Genomic DNA, 21,955 nt, shown 5'->3' on the forward strand with positions numbered 1-21,955 from the left:
CTTTGGGACCGTTGAGCCGCTGCAGCTGGGAGAGCGCGTGGTGGCGTGCGGAGGCCACCCTGGCCTGATGCCGGCGCAGCTGGATGAGGAGCAGGGTGAGCTCCTCGGGCTGTCGGGGGGGGGGGGGGGGGGTGGAGGGGGGGGGGGGGGGGGTGTTATAAAAAAAAAAAAAAGACCACGCCGAAAACCTTCCGGCGACAAACTTCTAATTTGTTTATTTATTTTAAAACCCGGCTCTGAACGAGCAGAATTCAGGGCAACGCCTCCCAAGATGCTTCGGCGAATCAGGATTTTGGGGGGCGACATCGGTTCAGATTTGGTTGTCGTGGTGACTGACCACCCGGACTTCCTGTCTACATCACATCTCTGGATACCCCCCTCAACGCTCTTTTAAGCCCTCCAAGGGTTCCGCTCCGACTTCCAAATAGCAACAAATGAAATCCGCCTCTTGTTCAAACATCAACATCAACAACAACAACAACAACAACACAGAGTTGGTGAGACGTACCGTTTTGCCATGAAGGCTGGGAGCACTGACTGTGTGTGTGATGTAGCCGGATGGAGGCATTGACCTTCTGTCGAGAGTAGCAGCCTGACGACACATAGACAACAACGTTTTACACACACACACACACACACACACACACAGACACACACATATACAGTACAAACGCACGGAGAAGATAACGGATAACAGATAGAAATCTAAAGTACGTAATAAATAAACACCGAGGGCTACACTTCATCTCATCGGCCTTGATGACCAAACACGCCGTTCTTTATCGTCTCCGGCACAACGAGGAAGAGGGGGCGGGAATTTGCATTTCTGTGTTTTTTCTTCAGAAATGTGACACGTAATACACTAACGGGGGTTGCTATTGTTTACTCAGAGTGCGTAAATATTGCAAATGTTTGAAATACAGTACACCGTATATACTGTATGTATTATTCAATACAGTATAAGGTATATTAAATAGTATGTATACATATCTCCAGTTGAAAGTGGGAAGGAAATAAATAAATAAAAGGTCCAATCTCTGGAAAAGCACAAACAAACAAACAAACAAACAAACAAACAGGCAAGACGGGATCAATTCCATAATAATCTGCTCTCATCCGCGTGTTATTGATAATGATCAACAACATCTGTTCGTCCTTCATACGTCACGCAGCACTTTTATCTTGTTTTTTTTCCGGGGACACTTGAATAATTATCTGTTGATTGAACACCGTGAAGCGCGAGGTTAACGGCGTTTTACGTGACACGTTGTTTTATTAATTTTGCCACATCTGTGTACACGGCCGGTAGAATATATATCCGTCTGTATATATAATATTCTTCTTGTTTTTACTCTTTTATCTTATTTCTGTTATTATACTACTTGTTTTTTACTTATTACTGTGAACAATGCTGCTGTAATCCTGTAATTTCCCCACTGAGGGACTAATAAAGGATTATCTTATCTTATAAACCTTTTGGTGGGGAGCGTGACCCACCGCGTGTGGTTAGTAAAACCAAGTTGTTTACCTTTTTCATTCTCACCTTGAGCAGCTGGGATTTGGTCCTGCGGGGCGACGCGGCGAAGGCGACGTCCGCCGCCGACCTCTCGCCCGCCGGCCGCACCGTCACCCGTTCGGCCGGCGTGTGCGGCCTCCGCGCGGGCGACAGGGTCCTGCTGCTGCCGGGGATGTCCGCCGGGGACGGCGGCACCGACACGCAGCGCGGCGACGGACCCTCGGACCTGGGCGGAGGCACGGCGGACGGCGGGCGGGGCCCGAACGGGTAGTCCGGGGCCGGAGTGTAGAGCGGCGCCGTGGGGCTGCCGTGGCGGTACTGGTGGCGCTGCTGCCACTCGTACAGCTGCCACACGGTGTTGGGCCCCGGGTCGGGGGCCAGGCGGAAGTGGCTGAGGCGGTCCTGGGCGTACTTGTACTCGCCACGTCGGGCCGACGCGGGGCTCTGGCGGGGCGTCTTTGGCAGCGTCTGATATGCGTCGATGGAGGTGAACTTGTGCTGCGTGGGCGGCGTGCGGCGAGGGAGCGTGTTCTCTCTGGACGGGGGGCTGCTGACCAGCAGGACACACACAAAGCTGAATATCTATACATTTATCTACGTTAAATTACACTTAACAATGAAATAAGAAACACGAGGTACAAATAGGCTTAATAACGGGTAAATAAAGATGGAACTCTCCAGTTATACATGTGTCTGTATGCTACACGTCAGTAAACATAATAATAATAATAATAATAATAGTGACCCACCCTTTCTGCACTTTCACCCACTGCTCCACTTGCTCCAGGGTGCTTCTCCTGCGCACCTGCTGGTGCAGGTCGGCGGGGGGCGTGGCCGGCGTCGCCCTCTGGTACGTCCCCGCCGCGATCCCGTTGGGCTCCAGGATGGGGCTGGGCGTGGACACGAGGCCGTTCCTGGCGCAGGCGCCGGAGGGCAGCGTGGAGGCGGCTCGCGACGGCGCCCGGGACGGGACCCTGGACACGGGCGCCGAGGCCGACGCGCGGTCGAACTGCGGCAGGGCGGAGGGCGCGGGGTTGGAGGGCAGGGAGGCGTGCGTGTCCATTTCGGCCGGGGATTCCCTGTGGAAGCTGCAGCACTCGTCGGCGTCGCGGCGCGCGGGCTCCAGGAGGACCTCGTGGACGACGGGCCTCGCGGGGTCGGAGGACTTGCGGTGGTTCACGTGGTTCGCCTGCGGGACGGCCTGCTGCTGCTGCAACTGGTTGAACGTCTCCAACTTGTCGGAAGGCCTGTTGAGAGACGACGACACACGGATGTCAGCCTTTTTACACTCTTTTTGCAACTTTCTCTTCAACATTGCGACAGGAGAACATAAAGGGGAACATAAGTTAACCTGATGGGCAGGATTATGATTAATCCCCCCCCCGTCTGACGCTCAAGTGCTCCTTTAAATATTTGGATGAACCCTACACGCTTCACAAGAAGGACTTTGTGTTCCACCATGTCAGTCGTCTTCGTCTTGGAGTCTGACACATGAAAGGGAAAACCTCCAACTCATCCCAAAACACTGAGCACAGGCCACTTTAAGCAGGTGACTCCCAAAGTCTTGTAACCCCCCCCCCCCCGGGAGGAAGAGTGTGAGGAAGAGTCAACGATTCAACGAAACCAAACACCAAAGTCTCTAAAATGCATTAAACAGGTGGCGGCGCGCTGCCTGCCAGCAGCTGCTATCTGAAGTTATTTAATATAAATTTTTGTTGTGTTAAATGGGGCTTCAGGAGGCGTGTGATTCCATCACTGTTTAACAAAATGACTACATATTTTCATAATGTAAAAGAAGCGCAACATGCCAGCATGTAGTAATCCTACTTTTAGAGGTCGTTGAATAGAAAAAGTGGGTTTAAAATCGTCCCCAGTGGAGTCTTGTGTGATTTGCCCTTTTCAAAATAAAAGAAAGAAAGAAAAAGAGAGCAGGACAAGCAGCCGGTGAGTGACGGGACGCATGTTGAATAAAACATGGGGGGGGGGGGGGATCTTTGCTCTTTGAAAGCATCTAATAAATAAATAAATATACACGGCGATAAACAGCGGAGAGCGGATGTTCCTCCGAGAATCATCTGTGGTGACAAAAGAGATTTAACAGCTGTGGCTGTCGCATAAAGTGCATTCACAAATCATGTCTCGGGCATGATGATGACGACGGGTTGTGGACTGTGAATATTTAGAAATTCTGCTTTAAGAAAATAAGACTGGGCTTGAGGGGGGGGGGGGGGGGTTAAAGTGGAATAAGAGTGAAAACAATGTGTTTAATTGCAGATAAATAAATAAATATTGTCCCGAGAACAATAGTCAAGTTGCAGTTTCCATCCATCGCTCGTCCAAAATGTGCTCGCCTCAGCACTACGTGTGAAACTGCCCACATTAGCGTATGTATTCTAGAGCAGAGGGCATCTTCTGTGAGGTCACGGTGACCTTTGACCTTTCAGATTCTAATCAAACCATCTGTGAATCCAAGCTGTCGGGCGTCTGCATTATGACTGAATTTCAGAATAAGAGCACGCTCAGGTATACATGTGTGTTTTCAGTCAGGTGTGGTTCCTCGTTTAATCCCAATTAAGGAAGGTACAGAAATAAGTAGTTTTTGTATATAAAAACAGACACAAGGGGGCGCTCATGTCGTGAGGTGGAGGAATCAAAGTATTCACAAGTGGAAATGGAAAATGTAAAGATGTGGAACTTTATTAAGGATTTCTTTCAAGCGTTAAGTGACTGAACGCACTAAAGGACCTCTTAAGTGTGCTGCTAAAGAGGTCCTGTGTGTGTGTGTGTGTGTGTGTGTGTGTGCGCGTCCCTACCTGACGAGCGTGTTGGTGTGGTTCTGCATCAGTGTGGCCTGGTTCATGGCCCTCAGCCAGGTGCTCATGTCCTCCTGGGTGTCGGCGCTGAAGTAGTACGTCCGCATGCCGGTGTGCTCCGCCTGCGAGCCAATCACAGAGCTCTGCTTGTAAATGTACGCACGCATACCGGTGTGGCCGGCCTATGGGGAGAGGGGGGAGGGGGAGGGGGGTCAAAAGGTCAAAGGTCAGAGAGATCAGAAGCGGCGGGTCGGAGAGAGAGAGAGACAGGGAGATGTCATGCTGTCCAACCAGAGAAAAACAACATCAAAGGGGGCCACATACGCATCGACCAATACAGGGAGGGAGGGGAGAGAGAGAGAGAGAGAGAGAGAGAGAGAGAGAGAGAGAGAGACAATGAAGGAAACCACACAGATAAATAAACAGGGACAGAAATGCCAGTAACGACCAACAAAGCCACAACGTTTGACCGATGGAACTAAGGACACACGTGAGGTCAAATGACACAAACGTAAAACAGCGATGTCGCAATAGCTTTTTAATTTATGCGCGCCATATCTCTCGTAAACATCGAGACGCCGATTAGGACGCCGCCACGAGCCAATGGTGCTCCGTGATTTAAGTGGCGAGCTCGTGACGGGCGCAGCTAAACTTGAGATGGATTTGTCTGTAAAAAACGGCTATTAGTCATCGATCTAATAGACTGTTATTGGTGTGTGTGTGTGTGTGTGTGTGTGTGTGTGTGTGTGTGTGTGTGACAGTCGCCCGCACATCTGCTCCATTTCATCTTGGGGAAAGATATTAAGGCTCAATATGGTGAATAGCAGAGGAAAGTCTGTCTGCCTGCCTGTCTGTCTACATGTCTGTCTGTCTGCCTGCCTGTCTGTCTACATGCCTGTCTGTCTACATGTCTGTCTGTCTACCTGCCTGTCTGTCTACATGTCTGTCTGTCTGCCTGCCTATCTGCCTACATGTCTGTCTGTCTACCTGCCTGTCTGTCTACATGTCTGTCTGTCTACCTGCCTGTCTGTCTACATATCTGTCTGTCTGCCTGCCTGCCTACCTGTCTGTCTGCCTGCCTGTCTGCCTACATGTCTGTCTGTCTGCCTGCCTGTCTGTCTACATATCTGTCTGTCTGCCTACATGTCTGTCTGCCTGCCTGTCTGTCTACATGTCTGTCTGTCTACCTGCCTGTCTGTCTACATATCTGCCTGTCTGCCTACATGTCTGTCTACATATCTGTCTGTCTACCTACATGTCTGTCTGTCTGTCTGCCTGCCTGTCTGTCTACCTACCTGTCTGTCTACATATCCGTCTGTCTGCCTACATGTCTGTCTGTCTGTCTGTCTGCCTGTCTGTCTATCTGCCTACCTGTCTGTCTGTCTACCTACCTGTCTGTCTACATATCTGTCTGTCTGCCTACATGTCTGTCTGTCTGTCTGTCTACATATCTGCCTGCCTGTCTATCTGCCTACCTGTCTGTCTGTCTAACTGCCTGTCTGTCTGTCTACATATCTGCCTACATGTCTGTCTGTCTGCCTGTCTGTCTGTCTGCATACCTGCCTGTCTGTCTACATGTCTGTCTGTCTGCCTATATGTCTGTCTGCCTACCTGCCTGTCTGTCTACATATCTGTCTGTCTGCCTACATGTCTGACTGTCTGTCTGCCTGTCTGTCTACCTGCTGGTTTCTAAAGATCACACGTTCACTATTCTACTTTATAAGATGACATTATTTAAATGTTTCCCAAAGTGACCAACACATGTATTTATTTATAAATAAAAGAATGCACCATTTGTATTCCCTCAACAACTCTCCACCTCGTCGTACTTCTGCTCGTAGGAGGAGCGACGGCACAGTGACCGAAGGAGTGTTTCCGTTACAGCCAGAATCAAATGATCTGCATTGTGGTCGCCATCGTCGTCGGGGGGGGAAGAAAACACGCCGTCGAACAAAAGAAGTGGCCGAGACGTTCAAGGACCGGCGCGTCGCCAACAGCTGTTTAATTAAAAAGTGTTTTTCATCCTCGATGAAGACGTCCTCGCTGTGAAAAGCGCAGTTATTAGAGGAGCTTTTTTTAAAGTGAGTTGCACTCCGCTGAGCAGAGATCTTTAAATGTCCCACTTTTCCCTTTCCTTCCTTCCTTCCTCCCTCCCTTCCTTCCTTCCTTCCTTCCTTCCTTCCTTGCTCCATTCAGTGAGTCGGCGGGCTGGGATCTAAAGACGAATGAGAGAGCCCAACAGATGCAATGCGAATGTAAAGTAATTAAGACGCCGAATCTTCCCTCTCCTCTAATTCATTCACTGAATAATGAAACGGGATAATAAGTGTGTGTGTGTGTGTGTGTGGGATCCACGGCAGCTGCGATAATCGCGCTGGTGATTTCTTTATTCTGTTTTCTTCATATTGTGATGAAACGAGACGGTTTGGGCTCCTTATCTGCGGCGCGGTGACAAAAACAAAACGCCCACTGGCGCCGCTTAACGAGTGAATAATGCAAAACGGAGGCTCGCGTCGCCCCCCGGCTTTGTTCTGCCTTCGCCTGCTGTGAAGTCACAGACGCGTACACATAACAAACAAACAAACAAACAAACATAAACGCTCCCGTTCGCCGCCGCGTCCCCTCCCGGGTTCCACCGACGGCTTAATGGGCCTGAAGGAACTGCCGAGGCAATTACTTAAAGGGGACACGACGACGCGCTCGTTTTCATGTTCACGCTTGTGTTCTGGGTTTCTACTGGAGGATGTTCACCCAGAACATAATAATAAAAAATACTTTATTCTTCTCACACTGTCTGTTTGAACGCTGCGTTGTTTTGTTTTGGCCCCTGTCTCTTTAAGCCCCGCCCCCTCTCCTGGCTCCGATTGGCTTAAAAGAAAATGACGGTACACTTTTGCAAAAGGTCTTGAATGTCTTGTTGAGTCCACAGAAAACTGACCGGGTTGTCTTGTTTCCTTTATCGTGGGGTCGGCAGGCTCTTCAGATACCAAAATATATGTGCACGGGAAAAAAGAAAAGAAAAGGTGTGTATCCCTTTAAAACTTCCTCCTCCCTGACTCACGGTGCTGGAGGAGCTCCTTGATGCTGAGCCTGGCACCACGTCTTGAGGTCGGGGAGCTGATTGCACATCTTCAACTTCTAATAACCTTGTGCACTTCAGTAGGAGGGGAGGGGGTTGTCTAAGGTTATTCTAAAGGTGGTGGTGGATGATGACTTTTTTTTTCTTCTTTTAGTGCTTTCCAATAATGCAATTTCAGTGCTAAAGTGGTTTTCTTTTCTACCAATTACACAATTTTTCTAGTCCCTTCTTTCTCTCAACAACAATAATAATACATTTGTGTTTTTATAGTGCTTTAAAAATGTACTTAAAGGCACTTTACGTGGTAAAAATAGAAATAATAAAAGCGTTGACGATATAAAACGAGGCAGATAGGTGACACCGTAACGGCAGGAAACTGAGTTTTAACAAAACAATACAAATAATAACCCTCATCGAGTGCCTTTTAGAAGTAGTTATTTTCAAAAGGCTGTTCTCTATGTTGTTTCCAGGGCGATGCAGGTTTGCGTCCGGACCGCACACAGCTGACTACACCCGATTGCTCCACCCCTGACTGACGTCTGGTCATCGGGAATCAGCTGGTTTAAAAAGATGATGTGTTACGAGGACAGGAAACAGGCGGGGGAAACCAGTCAGCAGCCACTCATCTTAAAGAAGAAAAAAACACCCTAAGTATCTTGACGAGAGGAAACGCAGCTTCCTCAGGAAGCTGCTGTCAAAACACGGCTGTTCGCTCCACCGTCGGCGCTCTGACAGACGGCCTCTCGTGGCTACGATGCGACGGGCTTCGTGGTGAGAGACACAGATGTTTAGGCACGTGCAGAGATATTGGCATGCATGTGCAGTGAACACACACACACACACACACAGTGCAGAGACACAGACACACACTTGTATTGCAGTGTATGTCGAGCTGAATTCAGCCCCGTACTTGAATCACAGAAACTTGAACCAAAGATTATCTCTAATCTTCTCTCTGATTCTAAATCCTATCCACATGGTGCTTTTTAGACAACAACTCTTTCTCACTTCCCAGTTTGTACAGCGTCCTTTCCTTTCCTTTCCTTTCCTCACCACAGGAGATGAGAGCAGAGGAGGTGAGGAAGGGAATTGTGATTTTCCACACAGTTTTAGGCCGGAGAAGATAAGCTCAGCATCGAGAAAGGGGAAAGGCTCAATATCACAAGCAGGGCCATTCCACTCTACGTACTTATATACACTTTTCATTTTTTTCCTTTTCTTTATTATTTTCTTTTTCTTAAATGTAATATGTCCTGCTCTGCTATTTTATTGTATTGTGTATATATTGTGCATTGTTCAAACTTAATATTTGATGTTTACTCTGTAACTTTGCTCGCTGCTGCTACAACCAAATTAGCATCCATCCATCCATCCATCCATCCATCCATCCATCCATCCATCCACACCCATAGCTCCGCCCATAACGACGAGTCAGAGCGCTGGGGGGGGGGGGGCGACCTCCACCGGACCAGACGCGCATTTAAAAGCTCTGTCGATTTCGATCTCATAACACCAGCCTCGTTAGATCCTTATCATAGTTACATCACACACACACACACACACACACACACGCACAATAGCATAAAAATCACACACCACCACCATCACCGAGGGGTCCAAAATAACATGGAGAGACTCTGCCTCCTTTTAGCAGGAACGCTGAGTGGGTCATTCAGCTCTGAGTGCGTGACCGGTGCACCCACACACTGAACGCACACACACCGCTAAGCCTCTCTCTCTGTGGGTCGGGACTGTGTGGGCGTTCTAAAAGGTGTTCCCGAGTATTTGTTTTCTCCACTGTGTTGTTTAAACGTGCTCTTTATGGCAAAAATATATATTAAACCCCCCCCCCCCCCCCCCCCCCCCTCTCCCCTCTCCGAATCCTTTCACCGCGGCTAGCCGTCATGACTTCCTCCCTCTCCACCTATCGCTCCCTCTCTTTATTCGCCTTCGACTCTGCAGCCACTTCCCTCCCTTTCTGTGTCCTCTCTGGAGAAGATCACTCACTTCTTGCACTTGGAAGGGCTTACAATAGAGTGGGCTCTTTTATCCGGTGGACACACACACACACACACACACACACACACACACACACACACACGCTATTTAAAGAGTCATTGTGCTCATAAAGATAAGCCCCGGCAGCCCTGAGCCCCACAAAGGTCCCCGATAAGGTACGTTCGTCCTAAACTTTGCAGCTGTAGAAATTGAATTTACACTGAAAAAAACCCAACAATTGCTTGTGGGTGTCTCGGTTTTTAAAGTGAAGCCTGCTTTGAGAAAATAAATATAGTCAGTGTCACTACTCTGTTTGCTCAAAAATCCGGTTAAGTAGTTGGGAGTAAAACAGGTTTCTGGAGCTCAAAAGTTGCCTTCAGCTGCTTTGAAGAAACAAAACTCGACGTGTTAGCGACTGTCGGGGTTTGCAAAGCTTGTGAGAAATCTCCTGCCAGTCTTTTCTGTAAAGGTAGTGAGAGGTGGAGTTTTTTTCTTCTTTCCCCTCCACGCCATCAGTAAACAGCATGCCGGTACAGTGGATGTGACAGATGGAGGAGGCAGCAAGCGCAGCACAAAGATGAACGATAAGCCCCACGGAAGATAAGCCAAATACACAGATTCATACTGAGATAACGAGGATGGGGTGAGAGAGAGAGAGAGACAGAGGGGGGGATTATATCAGACAGAGAACACTGAACAAAAAAAAACACGACACGACCACGTCAGCCAAAAGGACGTCGTTCTCCAAAACATGCATCATAAAAACAAACAACGGAGGAATATATACAAGGCCGCTGTATATTCCGTCGTGTTTCGGGCCCCAAAGGAAAGCCACACCGACGCATGTATGACGTTCACATCGGGCAAAGTGAGAGCACGAGAGAGGGTGGAGTACCTATTTACGGGAGGACTGTCACTGGGCGACGCGACTCACTCGCGGGGGGGGAGGAAGAGAGGGAGGGTCCCCGTCGGGCCGCCAACCAATGGGAACAAGAGAGGGAAGAGGATTCAGTGAATAGGGGAAAGGGGGGATGGATTGGGGGAGGTAGGGAGGGAGGTCGTCGAAGCCTGAAGGTTTCATTCGGGCCGTGTGCAGGCCAGCTCTCGGTACACATTGACACGGCAAACCCACCATCACATGATACCCAACCCCATTGGGATGGTATCCGTGGGCGAACTGGTCCTGCTGGTGTTACAGAACTGTGTTAAACCCCCGATGTGTTCAGGTCGCCAATCACCGCCAAGGAGGAATGGCCGACTTTGAATGCTGTGTTGAATGCTGCATATTTGATACCTTTTTTTTAGGAGTAACTTACCACCTGGCAAACAAAACATTGCCCTCTCTGGTTGATGTGTTTCATTGGGTGTCGTTGGACCTGTGGACACCCTCGAGTACACTTGTACACCACCACAGCAAGGTAAGAAGTAAAACCAGCAACTACAGCTATCCATTCACAGCTTCCTGACCAGGATTTAAGTACAATATTGTTTCCTACGTAAAAAAGACGTCTTCCCCTCGAGGAGAAACCTTCTACAATATTTTGACTTGCATCACAGCCAGGAAGCTCCATCGTCTAGGACCCAGGTTCTTACAATCAGCACCTTTCTAACGAGCTGTAACTGAAGCCTTGTTTCTTCTTTCTACTTTAAGACCCTTCTCCCCGCGGCACTGGTGGGCTCCACCAGGATTATCTTCTTCTTGTCTTCTTGGGTCCACGACCCAACGTCTGGATGTCCAGAGGAATGACCGCATCTGGAAACTGCAGCTTCCGTCCAACACCGACCTTCATTGCCATTTGCAGTACGGCTGGTTTTTGGTGAGCAGTTTGTTTTCCTTCTGAACAAAAAGGGAGTCGGGTCTTACCGACTGCTCCTCCCAGCTGACACCAGCGTCATGACGCCATCTACCGTGGGTGAGGGAGGATCCTCCCCTTTGCTGGTGAGGGAGGATTGCCACACACACTGACCCCAAGTAGAGAGAGTTATAATCCCCATAGCTCCTCCCCCATGTGACCTCCCTCTTGGGTCGTCCTGGACCCCTGCGCTCCGAGCTCGACTGCGTTTGATCGCCTCGAGCCTACCCCGTCCCTCGGGTTCGCTTCCTCCCACTAAATACACCAAAATATGACGTTGAGCCGCTTCAGAGAGCGCGTTGCCTGGATTATTTATATCCATTTCCTGCCTGATCTTGTTGCAACTCCAGCTTGGCGCTCACTGAATGTTTGCCACCTAAAAAAAATGTTTCTACCATTGATGAGAACGGATTTTTGTCTCTAGGTCTAGTGGATGAGACCCAACTCGTCCAGTTTGCGAGTTCTACATTGATAATCCTCAGACATCAATCCAACATCCTCATCCAAAGCCCTTTAAGCGGTAGGAAGGTAGTGGATCTGTGTGTTGCCCAACGACGGAGCAGGAAGCATTGACGCTGCAGCGATCAAACTAAAAGACCTTTTGGTCTGGAGGCTTTTGTTTGACAACTAAGCAGACGTGTCACTTCATGTAGTTAAATCACTGAGGCCTTTGTTTGCACGGCGTGGCCGTGGTACGTCGGGCTGGACTCAAAAAGCTTTGTTCCATTCCAGTCAATAAAGACACTGACAGACATCCAGTGGTAATAGACATGGCTACAGCAGGTGGTGAGCGCTGCGCGGAGCAGAGGGGGCGGCTGGGTTAGCGAGGAAGACCTGTTTTCTTCACTATACCGTTTAAAAATCAGTATTGTTAGTCACGGATTTTTTGTGTCAGAATTGCCACGTCGATTTAGGGTGCCTGCTGAAAAAACCCGTGGTTTAAAAAATATTACACATTTTGAATGAGAAGGAATAAAAAATTTAAAAAAAAGGTAATTTAAGGTCATTTAACATAAATTAACTGGCATTTTCTGGAAAACAAGCTAAAGACACGTCGTTATTACTGTGCGTTATAATAGCAGGCTGTTAGACGGTAGTGTTCTCAACGGCACACAAACGTTTTGTTTAATAACACGTAAATTATGCTCCACAGGATAGGGGGAAAAGTTGCGTGCCACGGAAAAAGCTGCCGGTCGACATGGAGCCCGACAGGTGTTACGGTAGCGTTGCGTTCCAAAGGGGTCTTCAGTTGGAATGGTGTGTGTAGTATTCCTAATGGACGTCTCTGTCATCAACTTGGTGGAAACTCTCCTCGGGGGGGTTGGGGTGCTTTAAATAGCAGAAGGGTGATATAGATTTAGCATACGGGGCCCTAAAGTGGGATTAAAAACCCTCAAATATTTCACATATTTGACTTTTTAGTCCCGTCCCCCCCGATGTTGGAATCATGGCCCTCAAATCCACTTTGAAAGTGTGCAGCATTGTTTCCACCCGTCAAGAGAGAAAGCCGTCAAGAGCCTGAATCACGTCGCCGCGCGGGGTACAAAAAGATGTTTTGAGTCAAATTAGCTTGAACACAAACTTCCATGTTAAAAAAAAAATTAAAATAAAAAAAAAAAAGAAGGTTTACAGGGTTGTGTTTGGCTGAATTACTCACTCCATAAAGAATCGTTCCATTCGGTTTTGAATCCAAAAGCAGAAATGTATGTATGTGGCTAGTACACACACACACACACACACACACACACACTCAAAATCAAAAAAGATCAGTCACATCAGAGGAGTCCGAGGCGTACCTTGAAGGCATACTTGCGGCTGATGTGGTCCTCGGGTCCCACGGGTGAAATGACATAGCTGGGCAGCGGGATACTGCCGAGCACCGCTTCCTCTCTGCTGTCTGGAGGGAGGGAGAGAGAGAAGGAGAGAGAGAGAGAGAGAGAGAGAGAGAGAGAGGGAGGTGAGAAGAGGTATGGAGGAGAGGAAAGAGCCAGAGATTAAATATCACTCATCACCCACTAATGTCATCACGGCCCGCCGCCAGTATCACAGCGCTCACATAAACACGCCCGCATGCCGTCGGGCCAAAACGGTAAACGACCATTCCGGTATCTCCGTGTCACGGAGTTAACGCCGGCCCGGTCCAACTGGCAGCCGGCCACCATTCCTCTGTGGCACACACACACACACACACACACACACACACACACACACACACACACACACACACACACACACACACACACACACACACACACACACACACACACACACACACACACACACACACACACACACACACACACACACACCCTCATTGACATAACGCAGTCCTTTAACCTTTTTAACCTTTTCGCCTTGACCTAAACTTCCTCTTAAAAAATAATGTCCTCACTTTCCACTAAACATCCTTATTCTCCCGTGCCAACACACACATACACACACACACACACACACACACACACACACACACACACACACAAGCGTGCAGCCAGGGTTTTCCACCGCGTTTATCAGTTTCACACATATGTGAATAAATAGCGGGAGTATTTGTTTTCAACGGAACATTGTGACAGCACGCTAGAATGTGTGCGTGTGCACACACAGCGATTACAAATGTAGTAATGGCATGAAAATATGTGTGCGCGCAACCTGTGTGTGTGTGCGTGCGCTTTTAAGGGGGGTGGGGGGGGGGGTGGGAGAGGTGGTGTTTGACTGAGGGGTGATAAGGCGGCACTCTGGATTAAAGGGGTAATTGTTTAAAAATAATTCAAGGACCTTTGGAGGAGACATTCCCTAAATGGTGGGCCAGACGTTGAGGTCTTTTTTATCTGTCTCCCTCACACGGACGAACACACTGAGCGGACATGACGAGTGAGATGGCATCCAAAGAGCACGTGAATGGCCGGATGTCACTCTATTTTGTCCCCGGTTAAAGGGTAAAGGGTGTATATATATATATATATATATATATATATATATATATATATATATATATATATATATATATATATATATATATATATATATTTATATGTAGATCCATATATACTGTATATATATATATATTTATATGTAGATCCATATATACTGTATATATGTATATATATTTATATGTAGATCCATATATACTGTATATATATATATATTTATATGTAGATCCATATATACTGTATATATGTATATATATTTATATGTAGATCCATATATACTGTATATATATATATTTATATATATATATGTATATATTTATATGTAGATCCATATATACTGTATATATATATATATATATATATATATATATATTTATATATATATTTATATATGTGTTTTATCTGAGGAAGGAACTCGGTTTACTATCGTGTGCGATAAGAGAAAAGAGGATCCTCACATTTTAGAAGCTGAAATCTGAGAATTTTATTCATACTTACAAAAAAAAGTTGTTTTGAGTCACCGCGACCACGAGCACGAACATAAAACAAGCACCTACAATTGTACGCAGTTTGGTGCAGCGGCGTGTGAGATTAGCACACTCATTATCACCTGGCGGAGATAATAAAATACAAAGTGCACGTTGTTTTTCATCTTAAAATGTAAACACCAGGCTGCGACCAAGACCTCTGTAGCTCTGATGGGAGCCATTAAAAAAAATAAAAGGTAGGTTGTTTGTGTAAAAACAAGGGACGAAGGTACTGGAGACGGGTCATGTGAGAGAAAGACGGATAAGAGAGAGGAGAAGAAACGACAAAGACAATTGATTTCATCCGCGGAGGCAAAGAGAGGTAGAGGAGCGTCACACAAAAGGTGCGGGTTAAGAATATGGAGATGAAAAAAGAAAGATCAAACGTTTCAACCGCGTCCCAAACTTTTTTGAAAGCAGCACAGACATATATTTTATTCATCTGCAGTGACACATATTCCCCTCTGGTTGTCTGTCTCTCCCTCAATTCTGGAGAGGCAGATAAACGCTATTTTAGATATGCATGTTCTCGGCTGGTAGGATTACACACTTTTTATGGTCGTAAACCGGCTTCATTTTTGAGACACCGCCAGAATAAAAGCCCTTCAATGGACCCCACACATGTTAATATGACATTATTACAGGCTTATGACATTCAGGTTTTGTTGAGATGTTCTAAGGAGGTGTTGTTTGAACGCTGTGGTCTTTATCAAAAGCAGTAGAGGTGTTTGTGTATTTAATTGTGAAGGTGTTTTTGTTATTTTGTCCTCTCATCTGGGTGTATGATTGTGCAGGGGGGGGGGGGGGGGGGGGAGGGGGGGGAAGAGTGTGAATCTCAACCATCTTCTCCAACACATTAGACAGAACCTTCTCCCTGGACTCACCTTTGTAGTAGAACAGGCAGAAATCAGCCAAGACGAACCACTTCCTCTTCCACAGGCGCATCCCGGAGCTGTCCTGCAGGGGGGGGGGGGGGGGGGGGGGGGGGAGACAAAGAGCGCAAGCGATGAGGGAACGAATAACGAGAGCACAGAGTAGCGCGAGATCGGAGGGAGGTGACGGGGAGATCCAGAGGGATCGCAGATACCAGACACAAGCCTCTTCTCTGTAGGCGTCCTGTCTATATGGTCCTGATGGTGTGTGTGTGTGTGTGTGTGTGTGTAGCCTGTGATAATACGTGTGTACACGCAAGCATATGTGCACGTGTGGGGCCCCCTGCAAGGGTTTTCTCTAATTAAAAGATAATTGCATAATTGGACTGTATGTGTGTGTGTGTGTGGCTGTGCATTCAGTTGCGTGTGCAGAAATCCCAGAGTGTGTATTCGTGTGTATTATTTGTGTGTATTTGTGTGCGTACGGGCCTCCGCGTGTGGTCATTAAAGTGTAATTGCTTTCGAAAAGAAACATCACTCGCTGTTTGTCTTGTACCGACGCCAAGCGTGTGCCCCCCCCCCCCCCCCCCCCCCCCCCCCCCCCCCCCCCCCCCCCGGTGGGACGATGCCAGCTACATATATTTTAAAGTACGACTTCAAATAGTCAAAGAGTCCCTCCTGTGATCAACAGCAGGTGCTCCACATTGCCAACGCAAAAAAAAAGAAGAAGAAGACATAAATCAAGAAGTAGGCCAATGGAGGAAATGTGGCGGGCGTATTAAAAGAGACACGGACACACGAAAGAATCTGCATTTATTTTTCGGGTGACCATTTAAAGGGGAAGTGCTCATTTTCAGGTCCATGTTTACATGCTTCCGTGTTCCAAGAAACACTTTTATTTGTTCTCGTACGGTCTGTCTGAATATACGCCTGTCTCTTTAAGAGGACCCCCCCCCCCCCGCCTTCCTTGCAATTAAATATAAATATATATATATATAATAGTTAGTTTTAATTAATGAGGGCACATCTTGGCGTTTTAATGTTCAACGTTGTTTTTTGTTTGTTTTGAATGTGAAATGGAATAAAGTTCTGACATTTACTTTACGATACTTTGAGTCTCCCTCCTGCTTTCAACCTAAAAGCTAAGTATGTTGTGTTGATAGCGCTGCCGGTCTAAACTGAGCAAAACAACAACAACAACAACAACAACAACAACAAAGACTTGAGCTACTGCTTCCTCCACACTAAAGGAAACATTCTGCTTCCCATTCAAGACTCATGATATTCTACAAGGACTTCACCGGCTGTCTGACTGGCCACATGCCAGACTTCTCCACCTCTCCATCTCTCCTCCTCTCCACCTCTCTACCTCTCCACCTCTCCACCTCTCTACATCTCTCCATCTCTCCTCCTCTCCACCTCTCTACATCTCTCCTCCTCTCCACCTCTCTACATCTCTACATCTCTACCTCTCTACCTCTCCATCTCTCCACCTCTCTACATCTCTCCATCTCTCCTCCTCTCTACATCTCTACATCTCTACCTCTCTACCTCTACATCTCTCCACCTCTCCACCTCTCTACATCTCCACCTCTCCTCCTCTCCACCTCTCTACATCTCTCCATCTCTCCTCCTCTCCACCTCTCTACATCTCTCCACCTCTCTACCTCTCTACATCTCTCCACCTCTCTACCTCTCCATCTCTCCACCTCTCTACACTTCTCCACCTCTCTCCATCTCTCCACCTCTCTACATCTCTCCAACTCTCCAACTCTCCATCTCTACACCTCTACCTCTCTACCTCTACATCTCTCCACCTTTCCACCTCTCTACATCTCCACCTCTCCTCCTCTCCACCTCTCTACATCTCTCCACCTCTCTACATCTCTCCATCTCTCCTCCTCTCCACCTCTCTACATCTCTCCACCTCTCTACCTCTCTACATCTCTCCACCTCTCTACCTCTCCATCTCTCCACCTCTCTACACTTCTCCACCTCTCTCCATCTCTCCACCTCTCTACATCTCTCCAACTCTCCAACTCTCCATCTCTACACCTCTAAACCTCTCCACTACACCTCTCCACCTCTCCACTACACCTCTCCACCTCTCCACTACACCTCTCCATCTCTACACCTCTCCATCTCTCCACCTCTAAACCTCTAAACCTCTCCACTACACCTCTCCATCTCTCCACCTCTCCACCTATAAACCTCTCCACTACACCTCTCCATCTCTCCACCTCTCCACCTCTCCACTACACCTCTCCACTACACCTCTCCATCTCTCCACCTCTCTACACTTCTCCACCTCTCTCCAACTCTCCAACTCTCCATCTCTACACCTCTAAACCTCTCCACTACACCTCTCCACCTCTCCACTACACCTCTCCATCTCTACACCTCTCCATCTCTCCACCTCTAAACCTCTAAACCTCTCCACTACACCTCTCCATCTCTCCACCTCTCCACCTATAAACCTCTCCACTACACCTCTCCATCTCTCCACCTCTCCACCTCTCCACTACACCTCTCCACTACACCTCTCCATCTCTCCACCTCTCCACCTCTCTACCTCTCCACTACACCTCTCCATCTCTCCACCTCTCCACCTCTCTACCTCTCCACCTCTAAACCTCTCCACTACACCTCTCCACTACACCTCTCCATCTCTCCACCTCTCCATCTCTACTACACCTTGCCATGCAGTCGGTAGCCCCACAGAACTTTTATTTAAAATGCTGTTCAAATGGAAAGTTCTAATTTTGGAAAAAGGCAGAAAAGATACTGAATGTCCCAGTCGTGTGTGTGTGAGTGTGTGTGTGTGTGTGTGTGTCCTGACCTGTTTGTACAGCCATCCTCGCACCACCACAGGAACGTTGGGATTCCTTTTAATGGCCTGCTCTCTCTTCCCAAAGCTGTGCACCCTTCCAGTGGGCCGGGAGCCCTGAAACACACACACAGGCGAATAAAGAGGACGTTCATGATCAGAGCCCTGAGCGACGGCCCGATGCCGTCGCACCGCTCCGTTGCGTCCACATAACACAGCACGCATACGTGCAGGTGGCCGAGAGAGGATCAGTTTGCTGCTTACCAATCAGCTGTTGTGTTTAATTGCCAGCTCGTGAGTCAATTAGGCTGACCGAGGCTGTTTTTCTCATTTGCTCAGTGGCAAAGCAGCAGCTGTTGTTGCACGTCAACTTTAGCATTTGCAGAGCTACATTATAGTCAATTAACAGCAATTTAACGAGCGTATTTATTCTCCGCAGCGGAACTGTTGTCGGAGAGGCCTGACGGATCTGTGTGTCACAGCGACTTATACTTAGAAACAGACAATCTGTGCCTCATCAGACTCAGTCTGACTAACTACTTTACTGAATGGACACACACACACACACACACACACACACACACACACACACACACACCACGATTATCCGTTTTTTTTCTCTCCTCCCGGTACCTTTTCTTCTGCCCCAGTTGTTACGTAATTACAGCCATTATTTGACTAAAGCCAATTCCCCCCACCGGACCGCCACGAGAGCGCCCAGCTGCGGTTGCCATGGCATTAGTCATGAAATTGTCAAAAAGCCTCCGCAGACATATCAGGTGGGAGGTGAGAAAAGTGGGCTCGTGACCCTGCAGGTCACCTGGTTGGGTCGGTCAGACGCACACACACACACACACACACCTGCTGGAAAAGTCGGTGCCGGTGAACCAGGTGTGTGTGCGCGATACTGATAAGGCGACTTTTCCCCGGAGAGAGAAGTCACGGGTTGCGATGGAAAAGGGGGGCGTGGGCAGGGGACACACACACACACACACACACACACACACACACACACACACACACAGTCCGTCCCCAAAATAGCCGGTCGATGTTAAAATCCTCCCACAACGCATCCGTCTGGTTCCTCTTCGGATTTATGTACAAAACGTCTGTGAATTGATTTTCCATTTGTGTACGTATGAAGCAGAACAAAAGCAATTTAGTGAATGCATAATGTGGACTGAAATAATGAGGACTTATATAATAATTTAACTAGAGGCCCACTGCAGAAGGTTATGTAACAATGGAGTTGTTTGCATTAATGTAGCAGCAAACAACCATTCGCTGTGTAACAATATAGTGGAGTCCCTCTGTGCTTTATTATTAATGCATTAATACCCCATGCATCTTCTGTAGCAGATCTCGAGTACTCCAATAAGATTTCAACTGTAACTTCAGAAGGTTGTGACGGTTATTTGTAGCCTATACAGTATCGCACTATATGATATATTATAGGAATGCCGACAGTCCAGAATTAACATCAGCCGGACAGACGGTTCATTCAGGATTTAGGAGCGGCGCCCCAGTCGGGACGCATCGGGGGTGGCGGGGGGTAAGATTTTGTTTTACTAATGTGACATCAAGTTTTAAATGTCAAATGAATGTGATGGTCGGTCAATGCAAACACAGCAACTATCTGAGCAGTGTGCCTTCACCTTACGGCTGACGTCTATGAGCAGTGTGTATCTCTTTGCTAGTGTTCACTGTTCCAGCTGTACGACAATCCGTCATTCGTTACACACATTTAAGATATGAATGGATGATGGTTCTCTCTCTCTCTCTCTCTCTCTCTCTCCCCCTCTCTCTCTCTTGGCTAACCCCGTGAAATTATTGCACTATTGTTGTGTCTGCGTGTGCGTGCTTGTTGTATAAGCCTGAAAACATACTTATACGCCGCGCACATATTCATGATATCTCGTTACGCCGTCCTCTATTCTGAAACCTCAGAAGAAATATTACTCCCCACCCACCCACGCACGCACGCACGCACGCACGCACGCACGCACGCACGCACGCACGCACGCACGCACGCACGCACGCACGCACGCACGCACGCACGCACGCACGCACGCACGCACGCACGCACGCACACACACACACACACACACACACACACACACACACACACACACACACACACACACACACACACACACACACACACACACACACACACACACACACACACACACACACACACACACACACACACACACACACACACACACACACACACACACACACACACACACACACACACACACACACACACACACACACACACACACACACACACACACACACACACACACACACACACACACACACACACACACACACACTCAAATACCCTGCCATCTCCGTCACTCTGTTATTCTAATTTAAGAGTTGGTGTGACGGCTGCATGCGAGAGTGTGTGTGTGTGTGTGTGTGTGTGTGTGTGTGGACTGGAAGCGGCACTGGGGAGGCATCCACAGCTGGAACACAGCAAACCCACTCGCTAATTAGGGGAATGCTGGTTGGCCGAGCATGATGCAAAGATGCAGAGCGTCTCCAATGCTTTCACATCGGAGTCCCCCATCTGTAGATATACAGTATGCATATGTCCACGCATGTCTGGCTCTGCCTGTATATGTGTGTGTGTGTGTGTGTGTGTGTGTGTGTGTGCGCGTGTGTGTGTGTGATGCGGTGGTCTATTTTTAGGCCGAGGGTAATTCTGTGGAAAAGGCTACGGCCCCTGCTGCAAAGTGGCACTCTGTCTTGTCGGTGAGCGACTCGGCTATTCGTTACATTGACGGCACGCCATCAGACAACCTGAAAGCCGAGTGGGACCAGACGAAAAACCTGTAGGCTGTCGGTTCAAATCCCAAGCCAGACGAGAATGATCCGGGAGGCTAAGGTAATTAAACAAGAAAAATCGGGTTTGAGTTATATTTACACGGGACACCTGATCTCGATCTGTTCAAGTTGATCTAATTAGTCGTTAACAGCATCTGAGCGTAACAGAACATGGCCGCCCCTCAAGAGGCATTCTGGGTGAGCTTCAGTGCTGAAACCATTAGCCATATTTACTGAATGTTGACTTGTAAACTTTAACTCACTTCGGCAACAAGTCATCACCTCATCATTTTATCGTTATATGAGTCCTGTGGGGGAAATCGTCAAAATTAGCACATCAATTATTGAGTTGTGGCCCAAAATGTGTTTCGTGAGGTCACAGTGACCTTGACGTTTAAGGACCAATTTCTAATCCGTTTGTTCTTGAAGTTATTTCGAAGAGGACGTTTTTTGTGCCAAATGTGTAAGAAATTCTCTCTCACGGCTGTTCCTGAGAGGATGCTTTCACAAGGGCGAGTCGGACTGAAGGTCGCAATGACCTTGACCGTTGACCACAAAACTCTAAACGGTTCATCCGTGAGTCCAGGTGGGCGTCTGTGCCAAATCTGAAGGAATTCCCTCCAGGCGTTCCCGAGTTATCACGTTCTGGAGAACGGACAACTGATGTTTTGTCAGAGGCGGAATGGATGTGACTTATTCAAA

At 47.9% G+C, this 21,955-nt stretch overlaps 1 protein-coding gene across 13 annotated transcripts in view; it reads right to left on the reverse strand.

The window, feature by feature from the left end:
• Positions 1-21,955, reverse strand: part of plekha7a (pleckstrin homology domain containing, family A member 7a) — a 97,634-nt gene that overhangs the window by 12,717 nt on the left and 62,962 nt on the right. For 6 of the 13 annotated variants that reach the window (XM_034534276.1, XM_034534270.1, XM_034534268.1 and 3 more), the window contains 7 exons: positions 18,428-18,532; positions 15,601-15,673; positions 13,056-13,156; positions 4,330-4,511; positions 2,266-2,763; positions 1,529-2,066; positions 509-592 (listed from right to left, as the gene is read on the reverse strand). In XM_034534276.1, coding sequence (XP_034390167.1) covers positions 509-592; positions 1,529-2,066; positions 2,266-2,763; positions 4,330-4,511; positions 13,056-13,156; positions 15,601-15,673; positions 18,428-18,532 — 1,581 coding nt within the window. Of the gene's footprint in view, positions 1-508; positions 593-1,528; positions 2,067-2,265; positions 2,764-4,329; positions 4,512-13,055; positions 13,157-13,275; positions 13,462-13,651; positions 13,668-15,600; positions 15,674-18,427; positions 18,533-21,955 lie in introns of those variants that run through there. The other 7 variants (XM_034534277.1, XM_034534267.1, XM_034534266.1 and 4 more) reach the window with 7 other exon arrangements.

Source organism: Cyclopterus lumpus, chromosome 6 (genome assembly GCF_009769545.1).
Source record: "Cyclopterus lumpus isolate fCycLum1 chromosome 6, fCycLum1.pri, whole genome shotgun sequence".
Classification (NCBI taxonomy): domain Eukaryota; kingdom Metazoa; phylum Chordata; class Actinopteri; order Perciformes; family Cyclopteridae; genus Cyclopterus; species Cyclopterus lumpus.